This window comes from Primulina eburnea, chromosome 1 (genome assembly GCF_022965805.1).
Source record: "Primulina eburnea isolate SZY01 chromosome 1, ASM2296580v1, whole genome shotgun sequence".
In the NCBI taxonomy this organism is placed as follows: Eukaryota; Viridiplantae; Streptophyta; class Magnoliopsida; order Lamiales; family Gesneriaceae; genus Primulina; species Primulina eburnea.
In genome coordinates, this window is record NC_133101.1 from 57313214 (window position 1) to 57334262 (window position 21049).

The 21049-nt window shown below is 36.3% G+C and overlaps 1 protein-coding gene across 2 annotated transcripts; it reads left to right on the top strand.

Moving 5' to 3' along the window:
- Nucleotides 1-231: 231 nt before the first annotated feature.
- On the top strand, nt 232-21043 carry LOC140833287 (sister chromatid cohesion protein PDS5 homolog D-like). 2 transcript variants are annotated; one of them, XM_073197674.1, is made up of 13 exons: nt 232-557; nt 649-780; nt 2019-2222; nt 2341-2522; nt 2680-2806; nt 2919-3086; nt 18286-18699; nt 18984-19063; nt 19713-19764; nt 19894-19968; nt 20067-20119; nt 20474-20545; nt 20635-21043. In XM_073197674.1, exons 2-13 carry the CDS (start codon nt 661-663, stop codon nt 20741-20743), a joined length of 1656 nt encoding a protein of 551 aa, XP_073053775.1. In that variant the 5' UTR covers nt 232-557; nt 649-660; the 3' UTR covers nt 20744-21043. The 2 variants fall into 2 exon arrangements, with proteins under 2 accessions (XP_073053775.1, XP_073053768.1); XM_073197667.1 differs by having other exon boundaries at nt 232-524.
- Nucleotides 21044-21049: the final 6 nt, after the last annotated feature.

A 21049-nucleotide genomic window follows, 5' to 3' on the forward strand; every position in this document is an offset into this window, starting at 1 on the left:
CATAATATGTAATCTTGTTATATTTATTTATTTATTTCTGTTAGATTTTGAGAATCAAATATTAATTCAAGAAAATTTAAACATAAAAAACCTGACGACAAGTACGAAAGTAACCCCCACAAGGAGACCACTTGGCAAAACCTCAAGGGCAGTAATGTCATTTCAGCTTCGTAGGATACAAGTATGTATGTTTAAGGTTTCTCTCAGTCAGCAGCAGTAAAGCCTCAAAAGTTGAGAAAAATGTCAATGGAAAGTACATTACAAGTGTACAATTTGGCGTCGTTAATCGCCCAAAATCTTTTGGAAATAATCATCCAGCCGAGTAGGAAACATAATCTGTGTATCGGTCAGCGGATTTCAAATTCGTAAAATTGTAGAAATTCATTAAATGGGGCGAAATCCGAGTAGAGGGGTCTGCATGCAAGACATCTTGCAAAAGATCCCTATTTTACTCCACCCCTTCGTTTATCATCAGCATTTTGGCTGTTTCTGAGTTTGCATTTTTCGATACAAACTGAATTGAGGTGTGTTTTCACTATTTCTTTTGTGTTTATGAGGTGGGTTTTTGTGTGATGCTGGTGGACTCGCTGAGAGTTTTTGCTTGGATTTTTGAATGTTTTTCTTCTTTGTTTTTTTTTTGTCTAACAGGTGAATTGAAAAATGGGTTCTTCTACTTATGATGATGCAATGCAGAGAGAGTTTGCGGAAAAGATACGTGTTCTGGGGAATAAGCTCCTCTCTCTGCCTTCCGCCATTGACGAGCAACTCGCGCTTCTTGGGGTAAAGAATTCTTCAACCGTTTCATTTCTCATTTGTGTGCGTGTAAATATCTGTAAAGATTCCATTTTTACTCACTTAAACTGGGTGCCAGTTGTCTTGAATGTATTTTATGTAAGAAAAAGTTAACTTAAGACTTTCACTGCTGTCAAACTGTTGGTGCATTTGTCTTTGATTCTATAATTTAGAAATTTCATACGGTTGCCTGAAGACCCTTTTCTGTTGAATGTTTATGTGGCCAAACGACTGTCATAATTCTGTTAAGATCCCAGTTTAAGTATGAGTCGCTGGACAGCTTTATACAGATTAACAACATGTTGATTGGATCATCAATTTCAGCTCAAATTTTTTTTCCTGATTCGATAATGTTCGATGTTATGATGGGAATGAGTCTTACACTACCCAATTCTGTCTGTGATGTGGCCAAAGTGTTTACTCGAAAGGGTTGAAATTTTTTGAGTCTGACTGATATCTTAAATTCACAAGATATCATGCTTGAAATTTGTATCGATTTGATCATAGTTATGACTTACGGTCAACCTTTATGTGCTTTCCTGTCCCTTCTTCTCATATTTTTTGGCTTGTTTATGAAAACTTTTGCAGGGAGTTTTTATGTTTAATATAGTTTCGTACCCATCTTTTTCCATTTGGCTAAGATGATATAGTTGCTGCACTTGGGAAATTCTACGAGCCTTTTATGGAAGGAATGGACTTAATGTGTCATTCTGTGTTTATCTGTGTCCTAGGTGTTGTTTTGCGGACACTTAAATCTGTTGGTATGCACAATAATTTTGCAAGTTGATCATCTTTGGGCATTTTATAAATTATTTCTTAATTTTCAGCCGGTTATCCATTAAAACTCAAAATTCTCTTACCTCCTCAAGTCTTCTTGCATCAATATGTAATGGGTGGGGAAACTGAACACTTTCTCATAAAACCTTGTTATACAGGTCATGATAGAGACTTTCTACTTATTTTTTGGATCTATATTTTCTGCGGCATACAAAGTCATTTTGAATGCAGCTTAAGTAATTCTTTCACATGTCTGGAAGAGGAGCACAGGATTCCTAATCCCCACTCTTTCCTTTCTGGAATTTTATGGCAACACATTTGGCGCTTGATTTTTTTCCCTCTCCCTTCAGTTTTTAATAGTTTCATCATAACTTCACTGTTATCTCGAAATCATTTAGACATTTACAGATAGTGTGAATACTACATTTTTGTTTTGGATTTTCCCTCAGAAAGCAGAGATCATTTTGCTCCAGATATGTCAAGACCCTCTCGATTATATGAGATTGGCGCTCGTACCATTGATGAAGGCATTTGTCTCCAATAAACTATTGCGGCACACCGATGAAAATGTCCAAGTTGCAGTTGCTTCTTGTTTTATTGAGCTTACAAGAATCAGTGCTCCTAAATTTACTTGCAATGAGGTTTACATGAAGGTATTTAAATCCTTGGTTTTTTCTCTTATGTAATATCCTGAACATGTGTCATGTGTTACTCTCTTGTTAGCAAACACAATTCAAGTATCTTGATAAGCAGTTTGGTTACTTGTGACAGGAGTTTTTGAAATTAAGCGTGGCTGCTTTGAAGCATTTGTCTTCTATGTCTGGTACCAATTATCTTAGAGCTCTGAATATTCTTGAAACACTGGCAACAGTGAGAACGTGCCTGGTTCTTCTGGACATGGAATGCGGTGAACTTATTGTTGAGATGTTCCAACTGTTTTTCAATACTATTAGGTATGCCTGCAAGAATGATCTGTATTATTCTATAGTTTAAAAGAATTGGAATTCATCCATTTAATTGATATACTGGCTGATTTCTTAATGCTTATTTGCCATGCACTAACTGCATTCATTTTTAATGCCTATCAACGAGTGTTCAATTGTCTTGAAGGCCCAACCACCCAACTCAGATATTCAAATACATGGAAATGACAATGACCTTAGTGATACAAGAAAGTGATGAAATCCCATCTGAGCTCCTGAAGCCACTTCTTGACAGCATCAAAATGGATACTAAGGCAATGATTCTGTCTATAATTATATCCAATATTTTGCTCTGCAATTTGTTGATATCATTCCTTTATATCTTTTACCAATTTTAAAATATAAAGTAAAGTTTGTTTGGTTCAGAATATTTCAAAAATGTCCTGGGATTTGGGAAACACAGTCTTCAAAAATTGCTCGGCCAAACTCCAGCCCTTTCTGATAGAAATGGTGAAGTCATTGAATCTGGATGTTAATGATTATGCTGAAATAGTTGCTTCTATATGCGAGGATGCTTCCAGTATGAAAAACATGGTTCGTTCCTTCTAAATGTAATTCTGACATTCAATTGGTGCTTTGTTCCTTTTCATTGGCAATTTCATGGGAATGCCATTCACTGGAGAATAGATATTTGACTAACATGATATATTGTTAAAATAATGTTGCATGATATGTATTCACATGTTTATCGTGTGGAAGATAGTATATGTGACTTTTGACTCTTCTTTGAAGCCTTGTTTGCCTGTAAACTTAGATGCTTTGCCGTTGAGTTTTGATCAGATTTTTGGAAAATTAGTCATCGATGTTCTATATTATGGTTGTGATTGGGTTAAACAAGCTTGATTGAGGTTAAAAGCATTATCCCAGTTATTGAGATGTCCAGTAGCCTCCAAAGCTGTTAGCTCTTCAAGGTTGAAGCCACTCAATCCCTTGAGCTGCAAAGAAAACGTAAGACATTAAGTGCTCCGAATTGTTTACTTTCTTTGCAAAATTAGTGGACACTGTTGGCTTGGTACCCAAGGGAACATCCTTGGGTGCGCTGCAGTTGAGGAAATCAATCCAACTTCCAAATATTCCTCCATAAATTCATAAATTACGCCGAAATGCCGACAGTAGTTCCTAGTATAGACTTCTGCAATCTGTTTTTTTTTTGGAATGGGGGCAGGTTTATTGAGGCAAGACCAAATGTCCCATTTAAGGAGATACTATAGCAAATGTTTAAAGAGAAATAAAAATGATGAGGAACATGATCAATGTGATTTTGCAATGCTACCACTTCAGGTCTTTCAGCTGCAGAGTTGTTTATGGTCATCTCTGTTGTCCTAATTTGCTGGAAATTCTTCCATCACTTACCTCTTTTTTCTCTTTGTTATCTGTTATTAAGTCAATATAGCTTAGTTACTATTCCCGCAGCACCTCTTGGTGGAAGATTCAGTTGAGCCTGTATTTGTTGTAGCAGATCTCCGGATGAGAAATAGGAAAACAGTGTGTCCTATGAAATGACTCAGACCAATTTGTGATAACCTTGCAATTGTTCTAGTCTTGCATGGCCTTGACCATGTTTATGAGTTTATCGTCTAATGTTTTACCTCCAGTGCCACTCGCTTTCTCTAATATAAAATTTTGAAGCTTGGAAAAAAATTCATGAAGGCCATACGCTGATGGCTTTCCGCGAGCAAAAACTTGTTGGTGGATGATTTGGATGTGAATTTTCTGTTCTTGAAAATTAAGATGTATTGTGGTAAGAAATGGCATGCCCGTGCCGTTCGCCACAATCACTTCAACTACCTCATAAAGCCAGACCGTGCAAATGCTGATTGTACTCGCGATTTATAATGTTCCAGATACTGATTGCTTTGCCTCATAGTCATACCTGAATTCAAATCATGGTTAGAAAGAATAATTGAAGGCGTGAGAAAGATGACTTCTTCTCATTAAATTCAAAGACTACAGTTACATGTATATATATATATATATATATATATATATACATACAAAGAGGACTAATCAAACAATGACAGCTGTAAATGAGTTTGTTGTACAGTTGAAACTATCCTAACAAATTCACAAAGTAACAAATTTAGTCATATTCTTTCATGTGCACATTGGGCTGCTGTTCTCTTTTCATTATCTTTAACTTGCCCCTGCAAGCAGAGCGTGAAAAGAAGTTCAACGCGAAGCTTGGTTCTGTGGCGCTGAAAAGAAACAACAGACAATGGCTTAGTCAATACATCAGCTGCTTGATCCAAAGAAGGAACATGTTGCACAAACAAGGCTTTGGACATAATTTTTTCACGAACGAAGTAAAGATCAATTTCCACATGTTTGGTGCGAGAATGTAGAACATGATTAACACCAATTGCACTAATGTTATCACACCATAGGATCGGGATACTGGATAGAGAAACACGCAACTCTTTGAGAAGTGATTGAATCCAGATTAACTCAGAGGTTGCATTTGCCATACTTCGAAATTCTGCTTCTGTGCTGGAACGAGCAACAACTTGTTGCTTCTTTGAACTCCAGCAGATAGGAGAATTACCCAAAAACCAACAAAAGCCGGATGTGGATCTTCGATCATCAGGATCGCTACCCCAATCTGCATCACAATAACCATGCAAGCCAAGACAAGAAGAAGCAGACAGCTTGATGCCATAATCAAGTGTACCATTTAAGTACCTCAAGATACGTTTGTCTGCCTTCCAATGTGAATGTAAAGGAGTATGCATGAATTGACACACCTTATTTACACTGTAGGCAATGTCGGGTCGTGTAATGGTCAAATATTGTAAAGCACTTACTGTGCTTCTATAAAACATAGCATCTTCAAAATAATCATCGCCTCGAGAAGATAGTTTGAGGCAGGACGTCATTGGAGTTGGTAAAGATTTAGCATGATCCATCTTTGATTTTATCAGCAGCTCCTTGATATATTTGGTCTGTTTAAGAAAGTAGACATTTGTAGAAGGCTGAGATACTTCAATTCCCAAGAAATAAGATAGAGGACCCAAATCACGTAGTTCAAATTGAGCATTCAACTTCTGAATCAATGCTTTAACTTGGCAGAGATCACTTAAATAAGAATATATATCACAGAGGTATTGCTGAATTTAAGAAACAGAGATGCATCTGCCTTAGAAGCAAGAAAACCCATGGCTTGAAGAGTAGTTCGAAGTCTATCAAACCATGCTCGAGGGGCTTGCTTAAGGCCATAGATTGCTTTGTGCAATTTGCACACAAGGGGCTGCTTGGCATTTTGAATTTCAAATTCTGGTGGCTGTTGCATATATATATCTTCTTCTAGATTGCCATGAAGAAAAGCATTGTGAACATCTAGCTGTTGGACATACCATCCTTTGGACGCAGCAAGAGTAAGAATGATTCGAATGGTAGTTGGCTTTACCACAGGGCTGAAGGTCTCATTGTAGTCAAGCCCAGCAGTTTGAGAGTAACCCTTGGCAACTAATCGTGCCTTGTAACGAGCAACATATCCATCAGGGTTGGTTTTGACCTTAAAAACCCAACGGCAGCCTACAATGGGAACATTAGATGGTTCAACTAAAGTCCAAGTGTTGTTTTTTAGCAATGCCTTATATTCGGAAGTCATAGCATTAGTCCATTCAGGATGAGATTTCGCCTCTTGTACAGTGGAAGGTTCACACGAGGCAGGATGACTAGTTAACAACACTCTAGGCTTGAAAACTCCTACCTTGGATCGAGTAGTCATTGGGTGAATATTTATACAGGGAATAGAGGATTCATCATCAGACTTCGAAGAAGGAGATGTGACTGGTCTACAATCTGATGTAGGACAAGGAACATGATCAGGTGAGTTTTCATGCTCTTGGAAAACAGGGCATGGAGAAGGGAGAATAGAAGGTGAAGAGACAAGTGAAGGAATATACAAGGATGAGGACTCGATGGATTGATCAGATTGAATCTTGTCAACAGATTTATGAGCAAAAGTAAAGAATGACTCATCAAAAGTAACATGTCGTGTGGGGACCCGGACGCTAATCAAGTTCTTAATCATCATTGGGACTAATTAATCAATTAAAACAGGGTCTCAATTTTTTTTGTTTAAAATGCGGAACGTAGTGACATACAACATATATACATATCAGTATATAACATACAAATCCTGTATTTCAACATTTATTCAAACTAGGGTTTAAAACTAAAGTCAAGTGTTTAACCCTACATCTAGTCCAAGTCCGGTGCCACCACTCTAATCACGATCTAGCTCTTCATCTCCTCGACCCTGGACCTGTCCCACCTGTTGTCAAGTACACATACAGACAAGACAACAGCCGGATATACCGGTGAGAATATTATCCCCAGTATAAATCAATGAAACATGCAATCATATAAACAATATAAGGCATGTAATCAGGTAACATGAATATGTATCAAAATCTGAAACATAAACAATATCAAATCAAACTGTCGACATCAATCATAATTCAGACTAGACTCAATCCTAGTCTAGGGATCCCGGTTTCCAGATGTGGTATTCCTATATCGAATTCCGTAAAGGATGGAACCATAATTTCTATTACTCGATATAACCAGTGCCCTGGTATTCCTATATCGAATTCCGTAATAGAAGAATTCCAATACCCTTTACTCGATATAACCAAATATGGTGTTCCTATATCGAATTCCGTAATAGATTCCATTACTCGATATAACCACACATCCAGTGTCCTGACCTAACCGTCAAGGACTGTAGCTCTATCACTAGCATCCTATCTTGAGACATAGTGCAATGTGCCGTGGTGATACCACCACTATCCGGCACTTCTGTCACAAGATAATTTGTCTAATACCTGTCATCTAAATACAAGAGAACAAGTACATTAATCAATGTAATGCAAATATCCATGCAATAAAATAAAGTATGTGATTTAGGGAAACCCAAGTCTAAACCGACTCAAGTCCATCTCCCAATACCACATTGACTTATACCTTTCGTTGCAGTCTCGGTTTCCTGCTCAGTCGAAGTCCTGAATTCACAGTCTGTCTGGTAATCACAATATCAATAATCTCATATCAATATACCTCCCAAATCGATAACAATCTGATCAATCTGAATTTAATTCAAAATCAACGGCATAACAGTATCATTTCACTATTCCCGTCAATACCATCTCAACATCTATCAATTACAATCTATAACCCATATCCAATATAAACTGTAATCGATTCATAATTCAAATCTGTCCGGTATAAATCAATATACCCTAAAAATTCATAACAATTCCATAATCAGTCCGTTTCTAAATCTGACTTCGATTCTATGATGTCTAACATGTCAAGAACATCATATATGAATCCTATTCAATTCTGACAATAGCATAATTTCAAAGCATGTCAAAACGTAGTAAAACTTACGTCAAGTTGTAGCCTACGTTGCTAGGAACTCGGTACTGAAGTCGGATTTAAAATCAGACGGACGGATTTCTCAGAAAAGGCGTAAGGATTTTCGGTGAACTTTCCCTGACTCTTTTCTCGATTCTTACCTTTTGTTTCTAAAGAAAATGCAAAGATATACGTATATATATATCAAGTTTGCATGTTACGCGACGCGTCACATTTTCATGAATCTCGGCTGGTGCTCGAGCGGTAATAGACTACCGCTCGAGCGCGGCAGTTTCTGTCCGATTCTTTTCGGATTACACATTGGCGCTCGGGCGGTCATAAATTACCGCTCGGGCGCCATCTCTTCTGCCCGAATCCTTCTCCTACAGAATATTGGCGCTCGGGCGGTCGTAATCTACCGCTCGGGCGCCACTACTTCTGTCCAGAACTTACACAAGTTATATGAACTCTTATTTCGTGTCCCGATTAATCCTTTAATAATCATATCAAATTATATTTCAATAATTACCGATTACTGGGATTAAATTTCCGGGCATTACATGTCGTGAAATATAGATCCGACCATCCGAACTCAAGCATTTGTAACCTTTATGTTTTTCACTGTAACCAATGAATGTACATGGTGTAGAGCGAAAGCTTAATTTATGTGTGTTATAAGGACGAAGACAAGGAAAACACCTACACCCAAACACTCGAAGGAAGGAATAATCTGGTTGTTTTTTGAACAAACAGTAAAGAGGTGTATCATTTTGAAGAACAGGTGTGGGTAGTAGGTTAACGAGAAATACTGCTGTGAAGAAGGCATTATCCCAAAAGGCAAGAGGCATGGATGCTTGAGCAAGAAGAGACAATCCCATATCAGCTATATGCCTATGTTTTTGCTCAACCACCCCATTTTGTTGTGAAGTATGAGGACAAGACAACCTATGAAGAACTCCATGAAGCTTAAGAAATGAAGTTAAGGCTCGAAGCTCTCCTCCCCAATCTGTTTGTAGGATTTTTAATTTCTTATTGAATTGAACCTCAACTTGGGTTTTAAAATCTTTGAACACTTGAAAAACTTCAGATTTAGATTTGAGAAAGAAAATCCAAGAGTATCTACTGTAAGCATCCACGAAACTCACATAATATTTATATCCATTGGTGGAAGTTGTGTGTGCTGGTCCCCAAACATCCGAATACACTAGTTCAAGAGGTTCAGAATAAGAAGTGTGTGAGGCTGAAAAAGGCAGTCGATGATGTTTTCCCAACGCACAAGCAGAACAAAACCGTAAGTTATCATTTCTTGAAAATTGAAATAGGAACATTACAATTGTTCAAAACTTGCTTAACAACACGTAAGGAAGGATGTCCTAGTCTAAAGTGCCATTGATCTAAAGTATGCGGCACTTCTTGTTGAAAATGAAGCAATGACTGTGGAAGCTTTGGGCTAAGTTCAGGACCTGAAGTGTGAAGGTAGGCAGCTGGTTGGGGATGGAGTGGCTGTCCCAGGTTGAATCGATAAAGTCCTTCATGCAAAGTCCCTCGTAGAAGAGGTGCTCGAGTTACTAGGTCCCTCACGACACAAAACTGAGGATGGAATTCAAAAAAGACATTATTATCAGACGCAAACTTACTTACGCCAAGTAATTTTTTTGTAATAAGAGGAACTCGAAGCAAATTATTCAGAGACAAGGTGCGTGATGATGAAAGAGGACGATATTTAGATAGACCAATGTGCGAAATTGACAGACCTGAGCCATTACCCATGTGAACCTTACCACCACCAGAGTATTCTGATCCAAGGGTGAAATTTTCAAGCTCATTGGTGACATGGTGCGAAGCTCCTGAGTCAGGAATCCACCATTCGTCATTCATATTTTCAGATCCTGCAGTGGTCATAGCTGCTACTGGTGAAGCATTGAAGGATCTATTATAACCATTCTGATTAGGGAGTTGAGGTCTCATGAATTTGGGAACAAATTCCCTGTCAAATCGATAGTAGCACTTATGGGCAACATGACCATCAATCCCACATAATTGACACACATGACGCCCACTGTTGTTCCATCCTCGTCTTCCACCACGAGGATTTATGCCTCGACCACGTCCACGAGGCGACGAATCTGAGCGTGAGTAAGAATTATCAACTTTCTTGTGTGGAGAAAGAATAGCAGCATTAACAGTGGGTGATGTGCTGTCCAAGGCAACATTGAGAGATCAATCCTTCCTTCATGAGCTAATAAGAGAGCTCCAACTTCTGAGACCGAGAGAATATCCACGCGAGATGTCACATGGACAACAACTGAATCAAACTCAAAACCTACGCCCCCTAGAATGTGAAGAATTTGATCCTCCTCAGAGATAGAGTGCCCACAGGCTGCAAGGATATCAACTTACCCTTTCATCTTGCTGAGATAATCTCGCATATTCATGGTTCCTTTCTTCAATGTTTGTAGGTGCAATTTATATTGCATAATCCGAGCTTTAGAACGAGATGCAAAGAGTCGTGAGACCCGCAACCAGATCTGTGAGGAAGTTTCACAGCCGATCATTTGGCTTTGGACGCCTTCCGTCATTGAAGCTAAAAGAAATGAGAACAGGAGTTGATCCTGACGACACCAGGAGACATAGCTTGGATTAATAAAATCCACAGTCTCTTCAGTGGTTAATATATTTGAAGGAATGGGTGGGTCTTCAAGAATGAAGATCTCTAACCCCAAGCCACGAATTGCAGAGAAAACTTGCAGGTGCCAAAGTAAATAATTGTCATCCGTGAGTTTAACCGAGCTAATTTGATTGGCAGGGTTAACTAGAATAAAATTTGAGCTGGACGAAGCATTGTTGCTGAAATCCGTACGAGGAAGGGCTTCCGCCATTTACGGCTCTGATACCAAGAAAGAATAATTGAAGGCGTGAGAAAGATGACTTCTTCTCATTAAATTCAAAGACTACAGTTACATGTGTATATATATATACAAAGAGGACTAATCAAACAATGACAGCTGTAAATGAGTTTGTTGTACAATTGAAACTATCCTTCATGTGCACATTGGGCTGTTGTTCTCTTTTCATTATCTTTAACTTGGTTAGCTATATAAATCCCATCGCTACCACTTTCATGTAGGTGATGTAGTTATTAAATTGAATGGAATTGCATGTCATTCAAGTCAGTGAAGGCAAAGAACGAGTACATAACAACGTCATTGTCAATGTGAGTGGTGATGATACTTTCCTTGAACTAGGTTCACTCATGATTAAGAGTCTTAAAAAGTTAAATCATGGGCCATAAGAGTAAAGTGCTAGTTGAGAACATGTAAAAGTGAGAAACAATTCAACTTTGAAATCGAAGATTTGGTTAGGCAAATGAAATATAAAGCTTGGCGAAACACATTTCCGATTGAGTGATGATGAGGTATTTGAGATAGTTGGACATGCTTATTATGACTTAATGCAAATCATAATTTCATATGTTCTTTTTTTTATTCAATTTTTGTAGACAGAATCTTTACTTGACTTTAAAAGCTATACTTAAATTTTACCGGGACATTTACTAAGAAATATTGGTGGATCTAAACATTGCTTTGTCTCATGATGTTTTACTTCTAAATATTAGTTTCTAAACTCCATAAATGTAGCACACATGTATCTTTGTTGGACTAAATCTGGATAGAGTGATGGTTTTTGGGACATAAATTCATTAACAGTAAGATTGCGGAGATTGTGTCATCAAGAGGTAAAAAGCAAATGATTTAGGATAATTGAGAGATAAGTGCTAGAAAAAGGACTTAGGCAAGGAGATCCGCTTTCCCCTTTTCTGTTTAACTTGGTAGTAGATGTGTTGGGCAGATTGATCGACAAGACAAAGGCAATGGACCTTATCCGGGGTTGAGTTGTAGGCATAGAGAGGTTGAGATCTCACATATTCAGTTTGCGGATGATACTCTGTTCTTTGTGAGGAATGACAAACATTTAAGTTATTTGGTGGAGATTTTGCATTTTTTTTGGGTGAAATGTTAGGGTAAAGATCAATTTGGGAAAAGGTGCTTTAACGGGGCTTAATTGTGAAGAAGAAAAAGTGAAGGTGTAGCTAGAGAAATTGGTTGTGGACCGAGTCTCGGCCCATTAGATATCCCGGGGTCCTATTAGTGGGATTCCATTAAAAGTATATTTTTGGGAGCTTTTTCGTAGATTGACTTTGATTTCAACAATGTTGAATGCTTTACCAATGTATTTCATGTTTTTGCTTAGGATCCCCTGGGACGTAATGGAAGCTACAGAGAAGATTACGAGGGATTTTTCATGGGATGGTCCTAATGGGGAGCACCATTGTCACTTGGTCGCTTGGGACCAAGTTTGTAGACCAAAAGAGTGAGCGGGGCTTGAGTATTGGTAACGTCTGTCAGAGGAATAAGGCATTGCTAGGAAAATGATGGTAGAAATTTTCCAGCGAGGGGAATTCGTAATGGAAGAAAATTGTTGTTAGCAAATATGTGTTACATGATAATGTGTGAGATGAGGGTCTAGTGAGGAATGCTACTTTTAGGAGTCTTTGGAAGTTTTTTTCAAAGATCTATCCGGCTTTCTTGAGTCAGTGAGGGTTATAGTAAGAGGGGGAAACAAGTTCAGGTTTTGGGATGACAGATGGTGGAGGTTCTTTTTTTAAGGAAATTTTTCCATCTTTATGCTAGATTTCTTTGGCTCATAATCAGCCGATTTCCCACTTTCTTCTTTCCGACCATTCATCCAACTTTTCCATTCTTTCATGGAATTTGAATTTTCCCTGGGATTTGAGGGATTTGGTGGTGAATGACTTGAGCGTATTTCTGTGGTCCTTGGACATGGTAAATTTGATTGAAGGAGCTGAAGATATTAGGAAATAGGTTTGTGATTGTTCAGGTTTTTTCAGTGAAATCTTTCTTCGAATCCTTCTTTCTGGATAATATTTTTCTATCATTTCCTCTCTATCATACCACTTGGAAAGCACCAATTCTATCCAAGGTTCAATCAAGTGTTCTCGTGAACTACAATGTTTGGAAAATTACCAACTTATGAGATGATGCAAAAGAGGTACCTCTCTTGTTCTCTTTGTCCAAGTCGGTGTGTGTTGTGCGGGCAAGAGGTGGAGAGCCGGGACCACTTGCTCATTCACTGCCCTTTTACAAGCTTCATATGGTTCAAAGCTTTGACGGAGTTGGGCCTGGTTTGGGTATTTCCAAGATCAACTAGGGGTTTATTCACATCAGATTTTGGTCTTGATTTAGGCAGGAGGGGTAGAATTTTCTTTGTTGTGGTAGTTCATTGTATATGTTGGCCAGTTTGGTTGGAGATGAATAGGACCTTTGACAATGAAGAAGACTCATTTGAAGATTGCTGTGACAAGATAAAATTTAGGGTTCCATGCTGGATTTCGAAGAATGTGGAGTTCAAACTTTTTCGGTTACAGGCTTATATAGGGACTAAGTCTAATATAATGTTAATATGACTCCGATTTCCGCCTTTTGTAATTAATATATCTTATTAATATAAACTCGTTTCCTATTAAAAATTTAAAACTATTCCTCAACTACATAATCAATCACACATACTCCTTTAGAATAACTAGGAATGAAGAGAGCGGGAGTATGTGTAAAGTTGTGATGTCTGACGCTTAAATGGATTTGTAAGGATAAACAATCGCTTGTTAGTGGAAAGGTAGGCTGAGGATCTCATGATCAAGAGGTGGAAATTGGAGGAAAACAGAGGCATGAGAATGAATGAGAGAAGGTTGTTAGATGATTCGGTCGTTCTATATGACAAGCAAATTAAATAAGCGCAACATATATGACCGATATTCTCGATTGGGAAAATTAGTAAGTGAACTACGTCAAGTTAATAAATGGATGTGAGTCCAATTATCGTTCTCATAGAAGCCAACTTCTAAATACTAGAATATATATTATTTGTCTTAATTTAGACAAATCAAATTAAGCGAGGTGAGAGATCATATTGTTTAAAATAAAATAAACCAAACTAAAATAAATCAACTAATGCCAAAACTCAAAAAATAACGGCAAAATGCTTAGAGGGAATTCAAATTCTTAAAAACGACTAAGACTCTCAACGTTACTGAGTCAAGTGGTATCCCACGTATCAAATTTAAATTTAAATTTAATTAATTAATTACCCAATTCAAGACGTAATTCCAAAATTTATTTATTAAACTATCCTTGGATTTAATACAATCAATAAAATTTAACAGTCCAATTATTCATAATTGAACCATGGAATTTTTGTTTTTTTAACCTAAAATCGCATATAGAAATTGAATATATTCATAGTAAGTTTTACTATATGTTGCTTGATGTAGTGAAACTAAAATTTGTCATAATTGAACCATGGAATTTTTGTTTTTTTAACCTAAAATCGCATATAGAAATTGAATATATTCATAGTAAGTTTTACTATATGTTGATTGATGTAGTGAAACTAAAATTTGTCCACCGCCTTTCGGTTTAGATCAAACAAGTTATGCCATCTAATTGGCCAAATTAAACACTATGATTATAAATGACAACAATAAATGAATTTAAATAAATAATAAAATCAAATCAAACTCAAAACATTAAAAAACAAATTGTCTCAGCCCTATTGACAAAATCTATTCTATAAATTTAAAAGAAAAGAAAAATTTAATGTTTCAATCCATAAACATAAACATAATAACAAGAAATAAGAGAAATATTGATTAGGCGCGTTTTCTTGCTCGAATTTGCAATCTCCTCTCGAAAAGCTTCAAATCCTAGCCGTTGTCTCGATCGTGATTGAAAAAGTTGTCAAAGATTCAAAGGGTTATTTTTCAAAGTTGAAAACTCCACATGTGAATATCCAAGGAAGTTTTAGGAATTTTTTCTCCTTATTTTTAGAATTTTGTTGTCATTGGAGTCTTGCAAAATCACATTGAAAAATAAATAATGCTCTTCACAAATTCTTTCCTTAAATATCGAGATTCATTGCGGTGACTGCTCCTTCTTCACTTTTCGGAGTCTTTCCAATGTGACATTGAATTGTTTGACCTCGTTTAGGTAATTAAATTTTTTCCACATGTCAAACTTAAAAACATTGTAAAATGGAAAAAAAATGCAAATACGGAATAAGAAAAAGTGAACAACAAATAAACACTAATATGAGAAAATAAATCCCTAAAATCTCTATAAGATATGTACACCTAAACGTCTATCCAAAATTTTATTAAAATAATTTTTTGTTAACTTTTATTTATATTATTTTTGAAAAGACTATTATACATAAATTTGTTTTGGAAAAAAAATGCAAATACGGAATAAGAACAAGTGAACGACAAATAAACACTAATATGAGAAAATAAATCCCTAAAATCTCTATAAGATATGTATACCTAAACGTCTATCGAAAATTTTATTAAAATAATTTTTTGTTAACTTTTATTTATATTATTTTTGAAAAGACTATTATACATAGATTTGTTTTGCAGAAGAACTTTTTCCTACTAAAATTAAAAAATCGGTAGAGAATACCTTTTTTGATTGATAAATTCTATCAATAATGAAAATAATCAACCATTCATATTCCTTTTCTTTGAGTTGACTATAATTGAAGTTCCAAATCTATCTTTTGCGAAGCATTACCTCATAGTAAATAGAAATCAATATGTGATATACATTTGATTTCTATAATCGCCCGTTTTATCTTTTTAAAGTTGATGTTTTGGTAATATACATTTGGAGTCCCGAATGATGTTTTATTAAGGGAGTGCAAATGATGTTATACGGAGTGCTATCTCTAAATATATTGGGAGAGAGATTGGGGCTAGATTGAGGTCACCACTATACTTTTGCAAAATGGAGTTCTACATGCAAAACTTCTATCTTAAGTTGTGAACTTAGGGAAGGAATTTATGACATATTCAAGGTTTGGATTAAAAAAAAATCAGTGATACAAATGAAAGATCAAATAATTCATTCTATTATTCCCGGACCCTTAGCATAATAATGGATCAAAATTACCTTTCATATTATTATTTGCCTTTTGTATCTAGTTAATATGATTGATGAGACAACAAATTAAACATGCCACACTAATGTAGATCGCAAGAAAAGTAGAGAGTTATTGCCCAAGTTCGAAGGTACTAAGCAACCAACATTATTAGAATGTTTAACCACGAGAAAATGATCAATAGTTATTATCGTGATCATGAAGTTTTATCATTGGTGTTTTTCATGAATGTGCAGTACTTGGGATTTTGAAGAGATTAAAACAATTGATGCATACATACAAACACAAAATATCAAGATTTGGGGAGTATAGTCGAGCTTGAACTTGAGTTTAAGGAGCACAAAATAGAAAAGCTTGAGCCCGGGCTTGTAAACTGGCTAATGATCGCAGCTTACAAAATCATTCAGATATATGTTTGTATGGTCAAATCACGAGTTTAGCTCACGAGCTTGATCTGATAAGCTCATTCACGAACTTCACTTGGACAATCAATAAGAATATGTCTATGATAATATTGGTTGATGCTAGCCTTAGGGTAATACCCTAAGGCTGTATCCAATGATCCTTAGTCATTCTTACAAGTGATGTCCAAAAAACAATCATGGAGCCCTTATGTTGCCATAAATGTAGATTGTTGGATGTACACTTGATGCAATGCCGTAAGGGTGGATTGAACTCAACCGATTATATTTTGTATGTACATGTATAGTACTACAGATATTAGTTATTAAAAAATATTTAATCACGAGAGTTGGATCATGAGCTCATGAATAGTTAGTATGAGCTCGAGTTCGAACTCATTAGTAAGCTTGAACTCACGAGCTTGGTTTCAAAAAAATCTTAAAACTCATTTGAGCTCAAATTAAGTCGTACACCTCTAATCAAGACAATAGCAACTTATGTAAATAATTGATGTATGAAAATATTGATCAATTTTCAAATTATCGATATAGTTTGTTATAAGGGTACAATGGGAAAGGCATGCAAGTGTTTTGAGCGGTGGCAACTATATATGTCGAATGCCCCAATTTTGGATTGGTCAAATCAAGTATAAATATAAGTTTGTTCCTTCACTTTGCTAACATAATTCATTGCTTATACATTTATGAGCAAATTACAAGTATTGTTAATCCAATTTAAGCATAACATGGAATTGGATATGACAAGATACTAGATCTAGACACATGCATATATTAATGCTTCCACCCTGTCAAAAGAGGCGAAGATAATCAATGATAATTTATTGGCATGCGGCATATACAATTAGCAAAAAAAAAGTGTCTTCTCAGCATGGTTTGCTGAAAGGTCATGGAAACTACGCTTTCAATTCTATCGACATTTCATGAAATGATCTCGATGACTGGTGCAAAAGAAAAGAGTCGAACTTCTTGGCTTGGTTCGCTGAAAAGGTTTACGGAGGTTATTGTTTCAATACCATCGGCATTTCGTGAAATGATCTCGATGACTGGTGTAGATGTTTAAAAATATATATAGAAAGTTTGGATTTTTTTTGGAAAAACATCAGTGAAAAAAATCCGTAAATTTTGGGAAAAATTCAAAAACCATTCCGCGATAACGGAGATGGTCGTTCGCATTGACGAAAAACCTGTGATTTCCTTTTAAAAACACTTTGTATCAGTAGCAACTGAAACCTTTCTAGAATGGCCGTTTGATCATTTGGCAGCCGCTACAATGGAACATGCTTCTTTGTGAAACTAGAAAGGACAATTGTTTTTTGAATCATACAACTATCAGTTCATATGCAATTCCTTGAATAGTCAGGCAAAAGAGACATATGTCGTTCTACGTAAAAAATCAGCTATTTTCGTTCAAAACACGCCGTAGTGATTCAATCTTTACAACCTGAAATTTTGTAACGGTAGCTATCGAGACCCTTCTGGAACGGCTGCGGTACCAAACCACACTTCTCCGTGAAACTAGAAAGGACTGTTGTTTTTTAATCATACACTCAGTTTATATGCAATTCCTAAAAGAGTGTGGCAAAAGAGACTTGTGCTATCTACTATGCATGATAACATGATATTTATGTGTAGAGATTATCTGTTAGTTACTCTTGTAGTAGATGGTCCTCGCAGGTAAGGAAGAACGTTGCACTCGAAGTAACCAAATCAAATATTCCTGTTGCATGGACCCTAAAATATGACTTACAAAAACGCAGAAGAAAAATGTATCTAGCATGATATTTTAACCATTCCAGATTCTCCGGTTGGTTTCAGCGTTGTCGTCTCATTATTGTGCTGAATGATTTTAGAGCTCATTTTTCCCTGTTCAAACTACTTCTGAGCGGAAAAAAGACAAATTTATTCAGTCTCTTTAGTAAGTTTCTTATGTGAATTAGGTGCCAAAAGAAGCTTCATCAACTGTAACGATATCCAAGTTAAATGGACTAGCCATAGCTGATCCAGAAGATTGCATTCCACATGTTAAGAATGGTGATGGAAATACATTGGTTGGTGAAAGTTCACTGGAAACATCAAAGGCCTGTCGGCACAAAAGTCCTATGGCAAGATATGGTGTTGCAAATGAAGTAGTAAATGCCATGGAAATATTGCCATCAGAAGGAGAGGCAAGATCTGTTCAAAGAAGGATCCGGAAACCTTCTTTGCACAAACCAGAGGAAGGGTATGAACTTCCTTGGAGAATGAGAGACAAGGATCCTTGTGGTTCTGTTAAGAAAGGAAATATAAGAAAGAAGAAAGGGAGAATGATAAATCAGACAAATAATCTGGATTCATCAATCGACTTAGGCAAGGTAATTGAATTCTTTCCGTGGTAACTTCTTCCATTTTTATTTATTTAATGTGTGAATTTTATAGATAGTAGCTTCTGTGTCTGCTTTTAAAACCACAGCGCCAATGCACCGGTGAATTTTGGCTTACCAAATCATTCTGTTGTAGTATATTATGTAAATTTGGTTTAGCGTGTAAAATGTCTACTCTGATCGTTATTTTGGATGGGATGATATCTATTTGAAATATACTTCACTTTTAGTTTATTGTTGTAGCTTACTGTCTCCATTAGTGATTTTTCATCCAGAGTTCAAGAAGTTCTGAACTTTCTAATGGGGAGGATTTGGTTAATTCGAGGATACAAGTTTGGTGGCCAAGGGATAAAATGTAAGTACTGTATATATTCATGACTACATTTTCACAAAGCGTTCAGCTATTTTCTTGTGGATCTTAAAAACCATACACCCTTCTAAAATATTTGAAAACAAAAATTATAAATTGTAATTATAATGAATAAAATGATTAATAAGAAGTTTAAGGAATTTAGCAACCTTGGGTTAGAGAATTTTGACACAAAAGCCTTTGTCGTGTCTCCACATGTTACTTTGATAATTATTTATGAAATTGTTTCATTTGCTTTATTTTAAATTTACTATGAGAATCATATAATTAGTTATGTGAATAAACGATAACTACTGTTGAAACTTATTTGAATTATGCCATTAGAATAGGATAGGAGCGTGAATGAGCCAAGATGACCTTCAGTAGATCATTATCTGAGCTCTGCTTGATAAAGGAAATTATTGGTTGAACTTAAGCTCAATTGAGCATCCAATTTCGAACTTGAGCTCGACTCATGTATATATTAGGTTGCTCAAGCTACATCAAAAAATCTGAATTTTTTTTTTGTCATTTGTACTCGAGTTCTTTTGTGCTCCAGTGGACCTATCCCTGGTCAGAGGCACTCAGATGTTTTTCAATTTTGTGCATTTCAACTAGACAACTTTTTCTCATATTCAAAGTTCTACTTATGCAGGTATTACTCAGGCACTATTGTATCTTTTGATTCTTTAAAAAAGAAGCACAAGGTGATTATATACTTCCATATTTTTTCTTGTTTGTTTCATTCTCAGTTGAATTTTACAGTACTTCTTTGAATTCATTCCTGTGCTGATACCTGCGAAAACAAGCAATTTAATTGGCTGTATTTTTCGCAGGTCTTGTATGATGATGGCGAAACTGAAATTTTGAATATGGATAAAGAAATTTGGGAACCGTTTGATGACCAACAGGTTAGATTTTTCAATTATCACCGTGACCATCCTATTTTCTTCAGTTAATGATAATCTAGTTTCTCACCTTTCTTGATGCATTTGATCATTTAACACAGGATTTCAGCAAACAAGAAGCCGATCCTCCTGCTTCTGCCGAGGAACATGTCGAGTAAGATGCTCATAAATAATGTGTATACTTTTGATTTCCGGCAATCTCTCTATCAATTTTTTGAAATACTCTTCAACACATAAACCACCTTGATATCCATCTATGATTGAATTTAAGACAGTACCGGTTTATAATCACCATCATTTTACTCTCCAACAAAGCCCAATATCTTTTTTGCAATTTGTTGGCCCCTGGCCAAAGTAAATTGAGAAAAAGAGGGATGGAATGCTTTATTTTCTTGCTAAATGTGTTCGTTTTCTCATCTATGTTATCAAGATATAATCACATCATCCTCGGCCACGATATATCATTGAGTCAAGTGTTTAAGTTGAATTGTTTTATTCACTGGAGCAGGGCAAAAAAATCGACAGCAAAAGGGAAGCCAGGTCCATTCAAGAAACCAAAAACGTCCTCGTCCTCTAAAAGGTTGGTCTTCCTTTCTGGTCAATGAACTCAAAATGTTGATTTGGTTGGAAATTCCATACCCTTAACGCGGATAAACGTTTTTCTGTTAGATTGAAAGGTGAAAGAGGCTTGAAATCTCCAGTTGCTTATGTCGAGGATGAACATCACGAAGAGATGCAACCTACTCTTGGCGACAGCTCGGGCATAACAAAGGAGTAAATTCTCAACTCATAAAATGGATTGATTTATCATGTTGATTACTGAACAATTATTTTGTGCGACAAAGTGGAGATCATAAGATAACTTGGAACATCGATCGATTTTTTACCTTGATCTCATTTTGGGGCCATTCTGGTATATACTTGTAATTGCATGGTTTCTAGAACGAATTAGCTTCTCCATCCGTTGTATTCTAGGATAATCTTATGACGGTTTCGTGCCATTTGAAACTGGCATACTTTGAAGTGCAGATGGGTGATTGATTTGATGCCATAATCTTGGTTACATTCAGAGAAGTTGCTGCAG

Bases quoted from the DNA above. Each gene is read 5' to 3' on its own strand.
- LOC140833287 (XM_073197674.1), top strand. From the start codon at position 661: ATGGGTTCTTCTACTTATGATGATGCAATGCAGAGAGAGTTTGCGGAA. The intron at 2,223-2,340 runs GTATTTAAATCC...TACTTGTGACAG, and splicing joins GCAATGAGGTTTACATGAAG to GAGTTTTTGAAATTAAGCGT. The intron at 2,523-2,679 runs GTATGCCTGCAA...ATTGTCTTGAAG, and splicing joins CTGTTTTTCAATACTATTAG to GCCCAACCACCCAACTCAGA.